This window comes from Sinohyriopsis cumingii, chromosome 5 (assembly GCF_028554795.1).
Source record: "Sinohyriopsis cumingii isolate HCF-2022 chromosome 5, ASM2855479v2, whole genome shotgun sequence".
NCBI lineage: Eukaryota > Metazoa > Mollusca > Bivalvia > Unionida > Unionidae > Sinohyriopsis > Sinohyriopsis cumingii.
Window position 1 is genome coordinate 100,426,481 of NC_142965.1, and position 19,413 is coordinate 100,445,893.

Genomic DNA, 19,413 nt, shown 5'->3' on the forward strand with positions numbered 1-19,413 from the left:
TCCTAAGGTATTATGATTGAGTAACATAGTCTGATGAATAAATTGACCGTTCCTGCCTCCTCCCCAACCCTGCCTCCTGTGCTGCTTGGGTTGTTATCGTTATGTATTTTTCTTTGGATGTCTTACGACTTAAGCTTGTTCTAATGAAAGATTGTCCTTGTTTTTAAGGAGATATTTCTGAGAGAAATTCCTCAAGGATCTTTCATACGTTACAGCACTGCATGTTACATTTACTTAAAGTAGAAGGATCTGTGTCACACATACTAGCCATGAAACGTTTACAATGAAATGTTTGAACACAGACTTGAAATCCAATAAATGCAACTTTCGTTACTTTCGCAACATATAAATGTGAAATTACCAAATACTTAATATTAGATTAGCACTGAGTATTATAAATAGCTCCACAAAATGATTAACCACGCACGACTATAACCATGGTTTCGTGTTTGAGGTTTTGAACTTGAGCTCAAATTTTGTGCTTATGCGGTTTGGCAATACTGTGTCAGGTATAGACGAATAAGATAGATCAGTATCTTTCTGATCTGCGTCTAATTTAATTGTTGCAACGTTAACTTTTGTAACTGCATATATCATACGAAATCCATCTTATTCATAACTTAGCAATAATTGTTTTGCCAATTATATAATCAAACTTATTTTAATCAAAATATCTCAGAATGAGAGAAATGGAGTGCAGTATTAGTCCGGAAAAAGGAGTTTATATTTTCCTAAACAAATGCAGTGATCTTTTTATTACATTTTCCTTTTGTTTTTTCTACCTATGGATTAATTATAAAAAATACACTACAAAGAAATAAAATAATTGAATTTATATTGTATTCCAAACTAAATACACAACGGTAGATTCATCTACAGAGTAAAATATTAATGCGCACATAGCACCACCCAGCGACCTTTTGAAGTGTTCTGTGCGCTCTACATTATTTTTCCAAAAATCTCTTTTTGGTCAACATAATATTGAAATGTAAAGAAATGTGAGAAATACGCATTCAAACAACTTTTCCAGTTTGTCTGGAATGGATGGATTTTGTTTTCTCTTGATCCAACTCAATTCTGCCTTTCCGCTTGTGATGTACTTGACTTATTGGGTCCATTCTGTACGCTGTACATGTGATTTGAGCAGTTGAACTACACCTGTGTATATGTTCTGCCATTGATTATTTGGAATCATAATGCTGGGAAAATATAATTTGTTTAATGGAAATTATAAAGAATGACATTCTGAGAAAATTAAATCCATAAATGTAAGTAGAAGTATTGGCATCCTTATTATCAGATAAAGAATCCGTAAGTTTGAGCCTTTTCACTTGCATGCTATTCTGTTGGAAGGACCCCAGCTATGACCTGTCTAGCTTCTATCGTTTGCCTAGTATTTTATCAAAATAGTTAAACGGGGAAATTTAAAGCAGCTTGTATGTGTGATGGTCCATTTAGCCAGCGGAAATAAAACTTCGTAGTAGTCTTGATTTATTTGTCCTGATACCCTTAGTTTCCTTTCAAAACCTTGAGTTGCACTGATTTTCGAATTTAGTGTTTTGACTGATTTGTAAAATGGCACGTCTCTGATAGATATGCGATAACACTTGGAGTCAATATATTTTGTATGCTGTTTAGAGTGAACTGATCATAGTTCGAACAATTTTAGTTGCGAAAAGTTATGAATGCGTCTCCGAAATAATTGTTTAAATGATCAAAATGGCATATTGAATTACTGAATCTCTCACGTTCATATGCGAATATCACGTCCATTCGTTTACTTGTTCAAAGTTTCATTTGTGATTCACTGAACTTTTCCACATCATTAACATTAACACATCGAGTTTCAAATGAATGAAACAACTTGTTTAGTTCATCCAGAAACAAATCTAGTAAACCTAAAGCTAAACGTCTGCTACATGAGGATACATTGTATGCTTGCAAAGTAGTTCCTAATACATGACACTATTTTAGACCCAACTGTCTTGCACTATGAAGCCGTGAAGAATGGAATCATACTGCACGATTCTGGCAATGTAAAGTTAACAAAGAAAACTAATGAACAGATAATAATAAAACGTTTCTTATATACTGATATTCTTATTTTAGACGTCGGAAATTTTAACCTAAATAATATTGCATAAGGAATATCCCATAATTAGTAGCTATTTGTATTTGACTAAAGCGTTATACATATTGCAGGGTACCCATATCAATGAAATTTGATTTGTCCTTCATTTATAAACTGTTTGGCTGGCGATTTGGGTTACGAAAGCGTTTGCAATTCTTGCTTGTAATGTCTTACAGATATTCAAAAACATTATTATTTGATCTGTTTAAAATAGAAGAAGCAAGAGTGTACCGATTTATGATAACCTTTACATTTTATAAGTACGTAACAATATCGTCAGTACTTAAAACATAGGGAAATGACGAATGTACTTTGCTCATATTTCTACATCAAATTCCATCAATTCTTCATTTTCCTTCATGAATGTTTCAGCATAAGAAATTTTTTTTTGGTTGCTGCCTAACGTTTAGTACCTGAGTCCGAATTTCACACTTAGTGCTCACAGACCAAGGTGGATATTTAACTGTGACATTTTTGTCGTCGACAGCTTCCCAGTCGAGCCCCTCTGGAGTCAAGGTATCTTGTCTCCACTTCCCTCTTGAAACAACAAAAAGATGTTTCATGCGAGGACGAGGTTGACATGGTATGTATCCTTCCTGAAATTACAATAGAAAATGTTTTGTTGCAGAGAATCCATTAGCATGTCTGACATGTATCACTCTTTAAAATTCATAAAAGGTCCTTAAATAGGAAATACAGACAAGATGGTAAGACGATGTGCATGAACCTAGAGAGATGGTTTGTTGATAGCAAGAAAATAAGTAGTACTTAAATTTTGTGCAGCTTTTCGTTCTTGTTAATCGTACTTTGCTTCTGACAATACTACTACTATTGCTACTGCTACTACAATTGCTGTTATTATTATTATTATTACTGTTATTATTATTATGTTTATGAAAACCATGTTAAAATAGCAATGACCGAATATTAATATATTAATTTCCTGTTTGTCCCTACTTACGGGCTTGGTTTTTTCACCAGGCAAAAAAAAAAAAACCAAAAAAAAACCAAAAAAAAAACAAAAAAAAAAAACAACAAGAAAACAAATAAAAGAAAAATAGAAAAGGAACACAAAGCACTAAGAAATCACTGTCCAGTATTTATGTAGAGAATGCTTTCATGAATGCTATGGCATGAGAACTGTATTTAATTGTAGAATGAGAATAAACAAGAGTATTAATTTTAAACAAATGATATTGTTTGTGTGGATTTAAATTTCGAATAATTTATGTGGAGTTAGAAATTACTAAATATCACAAACCAAATCACCAAGAGAAAAATCTTTTTCAGCATTTAAGATATTAATGGCCATATGCGTGGTCAGTTGCAAGGATCATGCAATAAGGTTACCTGTAATTCGGTAGGAATCCTTTCCCATTTCTCCTCAGACTTTAAAACAACCTGATAATCAACTGAGAATAAATTCTTCACTTCGTCAGTTACCTTGACAAATATTTTTGCAAGGTCAGGAAAACTGTCCGGGAAGTTCAAAACCTCCAAAACAGCAGTCTCAACCGATACTCCGGGTAGTCTTAACACTCTGGAGTCATTCCTAATCTTCTCGCTCTTCTCTTTGTCAACCTTGTCAATATTTAATATTTTTGCTCTCTCTATGAAACTTTTCTGAATATTTTTCTTAGTGGAAATGATCTTCACAATTGGATCCATGCATAGTGTATGAACACTGTAATCAGAACAAAATTCACGAATGAGCAATTTGGAAAATGCTACTGAATTAAAGGTAACCATACAAACATATATTAATTTCAATATGCGTTTTGTTTTGCCATGCAATAGGTATAGAGTTTTTAGAAACACAAATATTCGATATAAAGATTATCAAATTAGGTCACATATGCCCTGGAAAATAATTACGTTATACTTCACGCACCTTAAATGGTGGCAAAATGTGATTATACTTGAAACTTACATTAGAAGACATTGTATTTATAATATATACACTATGTATACTTGCATTTGTTACCTAGACATAGTATTGATATGGCAATGCGAATGTAATAGAGATATAACTATTTCCTGACATAAGCTCAATATATCATTTAGTCTTAACACATATACGGTATTTAAAAATTTCAAGTGTCTGCAAGATTTGTTGCAAGACAAAAGAAAGGTTATGAACACAAGCAATTAGTCAGTCTCGAAGAAATGAAACACAATAAGCATGTAATGGCATCAGATGATGGCATTTGGGGAATCTTCGATGTGGCGGAATGGTCGAAGATCGTCGTAATGAATTAAGAGATCAACACAACAGACTGAATAAACGATACAAATTACAATCACAATTGGATATGTACCTCAACATTTCATTGCCGCTTCTCCTACAACAAAGGTAAGGAAGAAAATATTTGAACAAATTATAGTAATTTCACTCTAAGATGGATGCATAATTTAAATATCAATGTAGAATTAAATTGCTATAAGTCGGCCAATATTTAAAGCACTATACTTATTTACAATTCTTATGTTTTATCCAGGAACTGAAGGAGTAAGATTTGCATTTTCAGGAATGTTAAACACATATATTTGATCGAACTTTTACGTACCTTATTTGATATATCTAATTAACATTTGGAATTTCAAAATTAAGTCTTTACTCATACGATAACATGTTGAAATGGCAGTGTTGAGTAGCAATACATAAAAAATACGAACTGGGCTTTGTCTTAGTTGAGATTGTAACTGATTCGTTGGCCTACCTCAATACGGACACTTTTGCCGTATCCGTAAGTTATAAATATGATGTTAACATATTTTCAGTCCAAGGTCTAGTTGTTTTAGAAATTAAAACTGTTTCAGAAGTTGTTTACGGATTTGATTTGATAATGACCCAACAACAAATCTGCTAGAACATTAACACATTTAAAATTTGAATTAATTCGGAACATAGCTGGAATTCACTCAAAATATACTATATTCATTCGGGCTTATGACAGAACCAAGAGAATGTTGGGATTAAATTTACTCTTCTGTAAGTACTTGTTAAATTTTCACTTGCTATTCAAGGGAAAAAGTAAATTTTGAATTTTACAAAACTCAGAGTTTTCTTGCTCTTTTATGTTATTTAAATTAAGAGATACATATTTTTGTTCTGTATTATTGCAGCAAATGTTATTTGCAAGATTTAAACTCACTGATGCGGAATTTTTTAAGTTCAGGTATTTTAATGTCACGTATATGAAAGATCTATATTTAAGCTAACAAGCTTTCAGAACGAAATCAAAAGTGGAAACCTTTATTTTAAATCGTACCCAGGAAGGGTTGGACCAATTGATTCAGCTTGCCTGACAATGTCTTTTTTTCTTCTTCTGAAGTGATGACTTTTCTAGCGATGCAAGAAATAAAAAGGTTGCTCCAATATCTGGCGACAAATATTGTTTTGTTTGATAAAAGTTCTTTGGGTTTGATCCGTAATTCTGTACTTTTCTTTGCAATGAAAGTAACATATTTGAAATTCACAAAGAAAAAGGAAATAAGTTCGCAAAGCTTCAGCTTCAAAGAGAGAAAAAAGATAGACAAATAACATTGCACGAAGAGGACAGAGAGAGAGACAAATGCAAAAGCAGCTGTAATTACATAAAGAGGAAAATGAGAGAGAGAGAGAGAGAGAGAGAGAGAGAGAGAGAGAGAGAGAGAGAGAGAAGATGGTAAAATTCCAACAAAACTATTTGCCCTAGCGCAAGGGTATTTGTGATGAGAAGAGAATGGGTCTTGATGGGCACTGGAAACAAAGCAATATCGACCATCTGGGGCAATCCAATCCCAGGAATGGTGTCACGTGACTCGTTCAGCCAATGGAATATAGTTTTAAGGTGTACGAATATATGGGTCAGCATCCTTAGCGTCACTTGAAAAAGAATATTTTTTTTACATTTTTCTTCTTTCTTCCTTGCAAAACTTTTAATTGTTCCTGTTTCTTTGCATTATTATTCCTCATAATTGTAAGGATCATTTTCTTTCTCGCACTCTGGAAAGGAGAAGGTGAGTAGATTTTTCTTTTGTACATAGCGATTGTCTAAATTTGGAAAGACAATGACAAAAATACTTATTATGGGTCATTCCCTTTGTAAATGGTTAGATCGGTATTTGAGGTTCGGGACGGATCTTAGACTAGTTCCGTCTTTCAACGTAAGGGAAGTTTGTAATATAAACATGAAGGGTATCGGAGTGCACATAATAGACTAGTTTTTGCGCAATGACATGAACGAAGAGCGCTTAATAAACCCCGATATTGTAATTCTCCTGATTTGGGACAACGATGTAAACGCCGATACATCACCAGAGGTAATTGTACATAAGATGGTCGCATTGGCTACGCTTTTATATAAAAATATGAGGTTGAACATATCGTTCTGTGTCAGCTTATGCCTAGATTCCTGGCAACGTTACACCAAGTTGGGGTCGCTAAACCATAACAATGAAGCAAGCGATGAAAACTATAAGGATATTTTCTGTCACTTAGGAAAGGAGGTCAATGATATTAAGCAATCTGAAGTGTATGCTTATCCTTATTTAACATTTTGGTACCATAATAGATAATTTGCATTCGATAGGCCTCAAATCAGGAAGAAATTTCGCTCAGATGGCATTCATTTATCCTCTAAAGGACAGTGGAAATGTTTTGAAATAACGCCTAACGCATAATCATTCAACGATAACTAGGCTAGGCTAGCTCTTGTACTAATTCCGGTTTTCAATTTCATTTGTATCTGCCCACAAATGGAGATATCAGGCCAGGTCCTGTACCTGTTCCTTTGTTTTTCGTAAACAACCTAAGTGTCTGCCATTGTGGAGACAATGTGTCAGGTCCGGTGCCTGATCCTTTTGGGACTTCTTCCTGGCAAGCCACTCTGGCCTACATAACAGGGGGTCCCCGTAATATTTTTGTGTTCCACCAACAACTTTAATGATCATATACCAAGGTATCTTCGTTCTTAATTAATTATTTCACAAGGGGTCTTTTATGAGTGGCTTACCGGAACCTATTCCAATGTCTTTTGTTATCTGCTTACTTTGGTAGATAACAGGCCAGGTTATGTATGTGTCCTCTTTATCTCTTGCACTTTTGTATCAGTCTGTTGGCCTGATAACAGGTCCGGTTGCATACCGCCGCCTTCTATACATATGCCATTTTGCTAATAACAAATTGGTCACACCCATTATAGCTTTTATATATATATATATATATATATATATATATATATATATATATATATATATATATATATATATATATATATATATATATATATATATATATATAAACAAGTTATATCAGTTAACCGTACATGCATCGGTTTGCCAATGACATTTTTTGTGTGCATTTTCCATTAAATAATAGCATGCCTTGTACATAGGACACATATTACCTAATTCGTACTATTTGCTATTCTGTTCAATACATTAATTTTTCTAACTTTACCAGAACATGCCACCCAAGCGCAAAGCATCAGCAGGGGTTAAACGGGCCGTAAAGAGGATTCAGTCCACCGGTTCACGGACTAGGTCAGTTCATCTCCAAAAACATCAGCATTGAGCTGGAGCAACACATGCAGCAGATACAGCTGACCAAGCTACAGTTGACCGAATAACACAGCAGGTGGTACATCAGATTACACCAGTCATCACCGCTCAAGTGGACAGAAAGTTGGACCACATCTTGGAGATGGGGCATGGGACCACTCGTCTGCAACAACCTGCCATGTTGTCGCGGGAAACGGAGCAAGAGCCATCTGCCCAGACAAAAAGCAATGTTCAACAGTCAGTCGAAGGATGCATTGCACAGGCTACCTCAGCCTTAACAGGACTCTCTCATACAGGTATGAGTGATTTCTTAACACCTTTTAATACTTTAGAAACACACAGTCAATCCAACTTTGTAAGCACGTCAATCGATATAAATGCCTCTATAACTGAAAAAAGTAAGCAGCAGATTTCGGCTGGGACAGACATAGATTTTCATACTATCTTTTCTACATCGACGGACAATACATATAGATTACATGGCAAAGAAGTCCTCGCTCTCCATCAATCAATGGTTGACAGCATGGAACAGATTTGCTACAATAATATGCATGATATGCCCCATATTGAGCACCGTGATTTCTCACCACATGGACATCGTTATGAAGTTGTCTGAGCGCAGGGCTCATTGGAGATACTACGATGAGCAGTGTCGTCGCATGTGAGAGAGAGAGGGGAGAGGCAAAGTGAGGTTCCACCCACCTTGAACTTTACATGCTATCTGTTCTTGACAGCGTTGGTGACAGGACTGCCACCAGCACTGCCACATTACCATCCTCAGTCTCAAAATTGAATCCCCCGAAAGGGGCCTGCTTTAACCACCACAGGGGGCTGCAGTGTTCTGCAGGGCTAGCATGTAAATGCCAGCATACTTGCTTCAAATGCTTGGAAGCTCATCCCTTCACCAAATGCAAACTGCCCGTTCAACACACATTAAAATATTTGCCAAAATATGCCCCAAAACAGGCTATCCCTTTCGCGGTTGCTACAAACCTACTCAGTCCCAAGGACCTACAGCAAACTCTCTAAACACAGCCAGCAAGGGAAAGGGGTCCTGCGAAAACAGTAAGCTTCCTACTCCTGTTAAAGCTGACAGGTTACAACATTGGTTGAACGGGTATAACACTGCCAAGATACAAGTTTTGATACATGGATTTACATTTGGATTTGATGTGGGGCACTAGGGTTCTCTGTCACCTATTCAAACTCCTAAGCTAAAATCAGCCATACAAAATCCACAGATTGTGCAAGACAAAATAGACAAAGAGTTTAATGCTGGAGTGATTGCGGGGACTTTCAAGAGCCATTATTTCTCACTATTTCAAATATCACCCATTTGCATGGTTCCAATGAAAACACCTGGTACTTTTCGCATGATTCACCGTTTATCACATCCTCAGGGGTCTTCTATAAATGATGGCATATCTCCGTAGAAAAGTGTTGTTATCAAACTGTGGAACACGCTATTGCAATCATTACAAAACTTGGTAGAGTTGTTTTATGGCAAAAAATGAAATAGCTAGTGCATTCAGAGTTATTCCACTCTGCCCGACTCAGTATCAAATGTTTGGCTTCTGTTGGAATGACCTGTATTATTGTGACAAGTGCCCTGCTATGGGCTGTAGCTCCAGTTGTCAAATCGTTGAATATTTAAGGACTGAATTACAATGGATTGCAGGACACACATTGGGCATGGGACTCATGGTATATGTTTTGAATGACTTTATGCTGTTGGAATCAAACTATAACACCTGTAAGGAAACATTAGACCAATTCTTAATTCTTTGTGCAAATATTGGTATTCCCATGTCTGTGGAAAAACATTTCTTCCCAGTACAACATTGACCTTTTTGGGCTATGATCTGGATACAGTGAGGATGGAGGTAATACTTCCCATAGATAAACTTCAGATCTGCTACAGTCTGATAACACTCTACCTACAAAAACCAAAAATGACGCTCCATAATCTCCAATCTATAATTGGTACATTCAATTTCGCGTGTGCGGTTGTCCTGCCAGGCAGAGCTTTCTTTAGAAAGTTGATTGATCTGACAGTGGGTGTGTCAAAACCACATCACTTCATACACATCACGAGGGAGGTTCAGGCTGATCTGCATCTGTGGTACACATTCCTGAGAGAATTCAATGGTAAATCTTTATTCTTCCCTGATCGCTCGCTGGACCCTCATGACATTCATATGCACACTAATGCATACAGCACAGTTGGCTATGGTGGTGTACTGGGCAGCAAATGGTTCTATGGCAAATGGAATAAAGAATGTCGAGAGCTAGATATCACAGACCAATTGTTATAGCCATCAAAAGTTGGGCCCCTCAACTTGTAAACAGTTGCATTTACTTTCACAATGACAACAAGACATTGGATGATATTGTAAATAAGCAAACCTCAAAGAACCCTGGCATTATGTTCCTTGTTAGTGACCTGGTTATTGTGTCCTTGCATGCCTGAGATACAACGTACTATTTCAAACCTGTCACATCCCGGGAAAGAAAAATATTCTTGCTGATACTTTTTATCGATTACAGGTGCACATATTTCAGACCTTGGCTCCACACGCGGACCCAGAATCAGTGTCAATACCGGCACTTCTCAACTTGATTCACTAACAAACACACTTGATACTGTACTGGATAGTACCTTGACACAATTGTCGAAAGCAGCATACCGACGCAGCTGGAACATATATCGAGCTTTCACGGCAGAATATACCTTGGAAACCTCAGTCCCAGTCTCTCAGGTTAATTTGGTACTTTTCATTTCTCATCTGGTTATCAATTACTAGGCCTCTGCAACGATATCCTCATATGTATCTGCCATTGGGTTTTGTACACAAAATCAATAATTATGCAGACCCCACACACTCTTTCCTAATACAGAAACTGCTGCAAGCATGCCACAGGAATAAAGTTTATGGTGATGCGAGATTGCCATTGACAAGTGCATTTTAGAAAAATTTATCCACTCTACAACTTGTACTATAACTTTTTGGTACAAACAACTCCTATTTCGAGCTATTTTTTCTTGGCATTCCATGTCTTCCTGTAAATTGGGGAGATCACACTGCAGTCTCTTAACCTCCATATCTCCATAACCCTAATCTGCTGCACATTGATCAGTTGGCACTTGACCACCATTCCATCACTCTAACATTCAACACCTTCAATCACAGCCAGGGCCGGAAGTTCATTTTAAAAATTAATAAGAACAATAATGCTGTAGCGTGTCCTGTCTCAAATCTCCAGGGATACATCCAATGGCGATGTAGGCTCCAGGCTCAATATTTATGTATCTTTCAAACACAACTTGTAACTCGGGCAGAATTTAATGCACAGCTCAAATTCTCTTTGTTTGCAAATTTGATCCAAAATGCTTCAAGAGTCCTAGCTTTAGAATCGGAGCAGCAACAAATGCTGCGGCGCAGGGCTTGTCTGATAGTCAGATTCGTCACTTAGGGCGATGGAAATTGGATGCTTTCAAACGATATATTAGATGTTCTGAACGTCATTCCAACCTAAAATTTATTTCGGTTTTCAATTAAGTTAGCACACAAAGGGGGTATCGGGGGTTCTTAGTTACACTTTTTTAAATCCACCTTCAAGTGCATTTTCCATCGTAATCATAATCTGGGTAAATATCAGGTTCACGATTCATCCGTACATTATATATGAATATTTTATATCACGTTATTTTCATGTCATAAATATTCGCGCAAACGTTACTTTCCATTTCAGGTCTAGTGGGTTCACAGACCTGAACACATTGTATAATCTCATCAGAATGGCAAATGTTTTCACTTCGGATGAATATGACAGGAAAAGTACACACAATTAACCTCGGCTGAATAATTACAACAAACACGAATCACTAAATAACTTTGTGCTTCTTGCATTTGAAAGTAATAAAGAACAAATGTTTGATAGACGGTGCTCAGCCAAGAAGTTTGATAAAGATTACGATAACCTCAGAACGCTCATGTAGTTGAAGAGTTCAAGAACTGAGTCAATAGTGACGTCTAGATTTGGAAAAGGTCGAAATGTTAGAAAATGATGACTGTAAAACTGAACAATAGTCCTTAACTCACAAAGAGTCAATAAGTCTTCACGACAACATTATATTTTTAGGAAACGATCATAATAGTACTTCCAAAATTCAAGCTGGCACAGCGTTTAGATATCAAACGTCTGTTGAGGATGATTAGAAATCATTATCTTTTCCTATATGCACTTACTTACGAGAGGCAAGGGCACGTTATTGTGGATTGCTACCGATTAAAACTAACCAACAGAATAAAGACATAACCATTCGAGTTATTCTTAATTCAGAGTGGTCAATATCAAAGCCGTGTATTATTTCAAACAGTTCTACATCACTTCTTGGGTGATTCTTCCAAGCAGCGCGCTATTCAAATCGTAAGATCAAATGGGTCATCTCATAATATTTAATTATCAGGTACTCTATTTTTATCTGAGGAGTCCAAATCTAGTGAAAATGTTCTTATTCAAGGACTAAAGTTCAGCTTGGTTAATGTTCCCTCCATTGCGTAAATTTGTCGTCAAAGTTTGCCTCATGCTTGTAGTAATTGGAGCTGTGCATTCATTGGCAATCGAGGTTATTGTATTATTGCTCGGAAATGACCTATATGGTGATACGTTTGTGGTTAATCCATTGGTAACTGATAAGTCATGTCTGTCTCAGAAAGTAAATCCTAGTAAAATGGAATTCCCTGATGTATTCCTTGTGTATGCAGTAACTAGAGTAATGACGAAAAGAGCTCTTGATACTGATGTTGATCAGAACATTATTCTTTTAGATATTAGTTATTGGTCACTCTTTTGTCGAGGTCACGCATGATCCTGGCACTAATCACTTATTAATCTGGTTTACAAAAGACAATCACTCATCGAATATTATACGATACAGAGATCTCATACTTGTTTCAGATGGTTATTAGCGAACACATTTTTGCTATTTGTAAAAAATGTGATCCTTATGAGATCACTGCTGGTGACGGGTGGTCAGTGCGATATTAGACGATTTAATGTGGCTTGATCTTAGGGAATCAGTTCAAGAATCATTAGGTTTCCACTTGTTATCAAATAGGTTTCGGACATACTGTCCATGGAGATGGACGTTATTTAAAGAGAAACTTCTTTAAACATATTAATCTTTTCACTATGTTTCTGATTTCAAACATAAATTGTCAAATACGTGTGAGGTAGGGAGAACTAATCTTCACTCTATTAAAGTAAAATTATCTTAATGTACGACATGCGCGCAAAGAAAAGGAGTTTTCAGCCTGGTGATAGAGTCTTGGCTCTCTTGAGCAAATCGGAAAATACAGTTTAGGTTTGGTAGATTTGCTGGGAATGATTTCATTGATCTAAGCAAGTTAAATCGGATAATGCATTATATTGGTAAAGCTAGATAATTCGTTTCGCACTTGCATTGATTAAGCAAAATGAAATGTGTTACCAAATTCGAAACATTACCAATGCCAGATATTGCTGACTGCAGAGATAAAATTGGAAATGCTCAATAGACAGACGGACAATAGAATGTGCAAAAAATGCAAAACAGATTTTAGGGAGCTACTACATCGGAGTGTTCTTTCTTACCTTCCTTTTTGTTCAAACATCAACAATCTGAAATAAATGGAGTTCAAACGTATGTGATCGATTACAATTTATCTTTGGGCATTGATCCAAATAGGGAAATAAACGAATGCACTTTGGATACTTTGTAGGTAAAAATATGTTGGTTCTGGCTGTTTCTTTGTATCATGAAAAAATATTTTACAAATATTGGTTCACTATAATTTAACCTCCATATACTGAGGAATTGTTTCAAGCATAATTAAACCAAAGAGCTTCTTTGCTTATTTGAACGGGTTTTCATCTTCAATTACAGGCTAGATTTAGGGATAAGAGCGCATCGCTTATTAATTAAGGTACGATTTACTTGACATTATATATAGTAAAATATACACTCTATTAATCAGTTCTCACCTTATATCATCCAAAACATCGCTGAAAGAAAGCCAAAGAAGAATTACCATTTTCTACGTCTACTTTAAAATCAATATTCTACATTAGCTATGAACATAGAACAAGACAACAATGAGAATGCCACCTTAGGAGTATTACAATTAAATATAAAACTTCACTTAACAATTATGTTGAATTTATAAAGATAACTCTGTAGAATAATTTAAAATAGCAGAGAAACTACAAGCTGAATAAATGCTATCAGATACATCTTTAACAGACAAAACTGACTTAAGCAAATTAGAGATAGAATATCTGAATCTATATTGTAAGAGATGTAGCTATACTAAGTTTCACGAGAGTTCGGTTTGTCCAGAATAAGAAGATGGCTTGGGTATGTCACATGCTTATTCTAGAATGTGGATATAAGATGAAATAAATTAAAGACAATAATTGCTTCCTTCTTGATAAGTTAATTTAGGGAAGGTTTCTTTGTTTCAAGTATATTGTTATTAAATGAACCATACTACAAAACATTTATCAAATATTCTCCGTTCTATAAATATGTATTAATTTCTGCAATATTAAACCCAATTTAAGAAATACCTTTGAAAACATTCCCTACTTATGTATGTTCCAAACCTACCTTGTGTAAACTTCACGCAAATCAATAGAACAAATACGTTGTGATTTTATATCAGACCGTGACTGTTATCGAGATGATAGCAATATAACGTACAGATGGATGGATATATGACCTGACAGAGGGAGGATATTACAATGTCTTCATACGGCTTGTTTCGACGTTTAGGGGTGTGAAGGTTAAATCTACAATGGCCATATGTAATATAATTGCCTTGTTTTATCCCACTGAGCTTTAGTAAATAGTAATGTTATCAATAATACTATCGATAAAGGATGACTCAAAATAATTAATTATTAGCAGCTTCTTTTCCATACTTCAATATAGTTTTTTTTTTTAAACAAATTTATCGTAGTTCTCAATTGCTTCAAATGTTTCTTATAATTTGGAAAAAGAAAATATATTTGGACCGTTCCATAGTTTTCATTAAATTCGAAACTAACTCAGTTTTCGCTTGTGTACATTACTTCAAACATTTATTAAGGTTTTGATCGCACGAGTCACATGGAACGTAGGAACATTCCCTTTTTTTAAACTGTATTTTAATTAGATTATATTTTCATTCGAATTTATTTTGTTTACTTTGTTCTTCATTCCTCACCTGACAACATCAGGAGAACCTCTGAAAGAAACGAAGGTGAATGAGACAATTGTATTGCTAGTTTTACCTTCTATATATAAGAAAATACAAACATTTTAGACTCCTTGGCCATGGGTAATACAACTGGTTAAAGCTATAGTCAAAATATTGAAATATGCACTAACAAAATAGACCAGCGATTGCAGACGGTTGCAGGATGCAATGTATTATGGGTAAAATGTCATAGTAAGGGCAAAGAAGAATCCACGCCAGTTCGGGAGGAAGCATGTGTTTCGAAACCGTTCAAGAATAATAGTATATTTCGTCTGGTTTCTTTACAGTGCAAGTTATGGTACATTATTTTTAACTGTGCTCTGTTGTTGATTTGTTTGATGTCTATTTATCTTTTGTGGGTGGACTGTCTTTAACATCATCACAATAGCGTTTATGATGCTCTTGACATAAGCTCAAGAATTATAAACTTTGCCTGATAATCAAGACTGATCACATGAATGTTTCATTGCCTAATCACGGTTTATTCATGTGTTAGGCTTGGAACCTGCTCATTTCAACGTTTATATTAATGGCATTAAACCAGGCAGTCAACGTTTATATTAATCCGCATTATCCCGGTAGTCATTGTGCAGTATTTTTTGCGTGAGTGAAAAGATGTGTAAACGGATATAGTTTTTTTTGTGGTTCATACATTCCAGAATGCACCTGGGTCCATATTTAAGTTACTCTGTCATATGCTGTTTGAAACTTTTTTTAAACAATATTTTCCGTATTCTTGATGTTATTATTAGTATTAATATTTTTTATTTGCTTTGCTTAATTGTTGCCAGGCAAAAGCAACACTCCATAAAATAACTTGAATGGATGCCAAGCAATAATTTCCAAACGTTAGTTTTGTGCAAGCTTGCTTTTCATATAATTCGCTGCATTGTTCCATAACTGAATAATATATTCTCAAATGTTCCTTCTTGCTGGTGATTCGCTAAAGCTTTAACAGTTATGACAGAAAAAAAAACAAATAAACGACTTTTGGTTTGAACGCTTGGAACAAACGTTTAGTTAGAAAAATGATTGGTGAGGAAACTGAGAAACTTCAAGAAAAAGACTAATAGACTGTCATTTACGTTCGCACTATATGCATAAAGTATTGTGCTATTCTTTCGTTCATGCATTTGTATATATTGATAAATGAAGTATTTTATATAGAAAGGTATTAATAAATCAAGCCTTATAAGTCAATTTGTCGACAGAAACGTACGATTTCTGTCCAAATAAAGCATTTATTTGTTTCACAATTTCATATAAATTGTAAAAGTAAATGACTTACGTTGCTGTCAAACCTGATTCAAGTCTTGATCTGTATGAATAATACGGTGTCTTTATCATTCAAGAACACATAAGTAAATTTTGCTGACAAAATCTTATATATAAATTTCTCTTTATGTGAGTTACAGCATGGCTTACGTTAGCTGTCAGAACTTATTTATATATTATATAAACATAGGTATCCTATTATTACCCAGAATTCACACATATAGAAACGGAAGCTGCTACAATGCATTTAACTGTTTGTACAGTTATGGATTGATGTAAGTCATTCACACATCATGTTAGAACTCTGTGTTTTGAACAAAACTCTTCGAAACATCTTTTAAAGAAATATCAAAGCTAACAACAAAGAAATTAAGTACCATTGTCCGTGAACTTAGCTGACGATATTTTAAGGAAACATTTTACAAAAGATAACAATACTACTACTTTTGTTGCTACTACTACTACTACTACATCTACTACTACTACTACTACTAATAATAATAGCATAATCCATTGTGTTAACAAATGTAATAAGTCATATTTGCGCTTTAATATTTTTTATAAAAAAATTACTCGATATAAGGTACAAATAACTCACTTGATCTGGTCATCAATAAAACTGGAATGAAGAAATCAAGACTTCATCTACATTCTCATGTGTTTTACTAATATTAATCACAACAATGGCTAATTATGTCAAATCACAATACCAATCATTTTTAAATTTCACCGGCCATATAATGATTTCATTGAGCAGAATAAATGTTAAAATTAAATAAGAGTCACACAAACGTAGGATAATAAAATTATTAACAAATTACTCACTCAAATTGCCAAATTTTCAACCTGAAAAGCGTAAGGTGAAAACGATTTATTCTGGAATAAAAGTAATGTAATGTCATGCAATATATAGCAGCAGGGAAGTTCTACAGACCAGACCGTTCCAACAAAGAAAAACCTTCTATGAGAACATTTTCTGCAGAAACCTCAGAAAACAGAAATAAACCTTTCCAGAAAAACTAATTTGCGTAAATTCGACCCCTAATGCAATTTTTGTGTGCGAATTATGTCATTCTGGACAATAGAAAAAATATGATTTTTCGGGGGGGGGGTGGAAAAATGATCGGGTGTCGATGAAGTTTGCAAGGGAAAGGCTGCGGATACTAATTTTACTTCACAATAAAACAATATCATTGAAAATAAGATGAGTCGAAAAACTAGCACAGTTGGAGAACCTCATTCTGCAAGATTAACACGAGAAGAATTAGCGGCAGTAAGGAAACTCATTCCGACAAAAAAATTATTTAAGAAAAAAGTTCGTGAGTATGATGATTCACAATATCATATTGGTGAGGTATCGTCAAAATGGTTGAGTCCAGTCACTGGAATTATCGAACAAGTCGCATATGGCAAACAACAAAAGGATAAGGAACTTAAAGATCTTGGGCTTATTCCCATGACGAGAGATATTGAGCAACATACCCAAGTGGTTCCGGGTCAACTTGAGCAAATTCGACACGAACAAGCACAAGCGCAAGCGCAAGCACAAGCGCAAGCACAAGCACAAGCACAAGCGCAAGCACAAGCACAAGCGCAAGTACAAGCACAAGCACAACCTCAAAGGGAAAAAATAAAAATTTCGGGTTCCGATAAATTTACCGATGAAACTATCGCAAGAATAAAATCAATGAATCTGGATGAGGTTGTAAAATTTACTGTGGAAAATTTTGAGAAAAACAGACGAAAAAAACTGATGAAACCGGGTCAATCCGAGAGAATAACATACATAAATTGGAAAAGGTGGGTATATTATGCATACAATAATGTTAAAGTAGTTAAATTTAATGATCCAGAATATATTAAATTTATTCTTTTGGTAGGTACTTATGAAAAGACATACAAATCTAAATCATTATCGCCATCTTTGCCTTCATTTCACAAAGTTGAACCCGAACCAGAGAAAGTTGAACCTGAATTTCCAGAAATTAGACAAAAAAGAATCATGCCATCAAGATATTTTACCAGTGATACTCTTGAAAAAATTAGAGACCAAGATGAATTAATTCGAATCGCAAGGTTTGGTTTTGCAGAACCAGAAAAATATTTGAAAACAAAATATCATGATTTAAATATGACAAAAGGACAATGGATACCTATTGTGTATTTTGCTTCTGTGGAAAAACCTGTTGATATCGAAGATCCTGATTACAAAATTTTTACAAAAGAAATAAGACAATTAGATCAGGAAGAAATATCAAAATCACCCGAAGAACTTGAAGATGAACCTGAAGATGAACCTGAAGATGAACCCAAAACAGGAAGTGGATATACCATCTGTCCTAACAGTGTTGTCAACGACGTATCTCGCCTCGAAGTATTAATCGGAGGAAAACGAGCTGGAAATAACTCTCGTGAAATAATCAACGAAGCCTCAGATATTTGTCAGCGATTATTTCGTGGTGGTATCATTGATTCTCACATTTACAAGGAACTCGTCGATGAGCTTATCGATTAAAATAACACAATTGAAATAACATGATTGTTCACAAACATCAGCGCAGACCAAGACAAGTCCGCGTAGTTAACTCTCGATTACCCGTGTACAAATATATCCACGGCAACGGATTCGGCGATATTGTTGGAAGTCTCGTTACGCGAGTAATACCTAAAATTGGACCAATGGTAAAACAACTAGGATTGAAAGCGATAGGAAAGATAGGTGAGACTGCTGTTTCTGGTATCGGTAATTTGGCTAGTAAAGGCTTCAACGCTATCAAAAATAAAATATTAAGTTTAGTACGTAAAAAGCAACCTGTCAAATTACCCATTACCAGCGAAATGCCACCTGAAGTCAGTAAGGCCATAAATGATGCGGCAAATAAAAAAATAAATGATCTAGCACAAGAAGCTGCTATAACAAATCTAGCGCAGGAGGTTGCTAAGACAAATATTGCAAATGAAGTTGCTAATACAAATCTAGCAAATACAAGTTTCATTTCAGGCGATGGTCTTCGTTTTAGACGATATTATTAATAATAATGTTCGCACAAGTATCAAATGAAGTATTTGATATGGATGAACCAGTAGGTAGGGATACATCAGTGCGAGATTTCCAGTATTTCTCGTACGATGCAGTTGAGCCAGATTCAAGAAATCGAAAGGAAATACAAGTCCACGATA

General features: G+C 35.2%; 1 protein-coding gene across 2 annotated transcripts in view; it reads right to left on the reverse strand.

The window, feature by feature from the left end:
* The window catches only part of LOC149799877 (uncharacterized), a 203,721-nt gene that overhangs the window by 10,265 nt on the left and 174,043 nt on the right, over positions 1-19,413 (reverse strand). For both annotated transcript variants that reach the window (XM_089959317.1, XM_089959316.1), the window contains 9 exons: positions 17,059-17,079; positions 16,832-16,852; positions 16,247-16,276; positions 14,926-14,946; positions 13,703-13,723; positions 13,313-13,339; positions 4,450-4,473; positions 3,482-3,815; positions 2,545-2,727 (listed from right to left, as the gene is read on the reverse strand). In XM_089959317.1, coding sequence (XP_089815443.1) covers positions 2,545-2,727; positions 3,482-3,815; positions 4,450-4,473; positions 13,313-13,339; positions 13,703-13,723; positions 14,926-14,946; positions 16,247-16,276; positions 16,832-16,852; positions 17,059-17,079 — 682 coding nt within the window. The remainder of the gene's footprint in view (positions 1-2,544; positions 2,728-3,481; positions 3,816-4,449; positions 4,474-13,312; positions 13,340-13,702; positions 13,724-14,925; positions 14,947-16,246; positions 16,277-16,831; positions 16,853-17,058; positions 17,080-19,413) is intronic.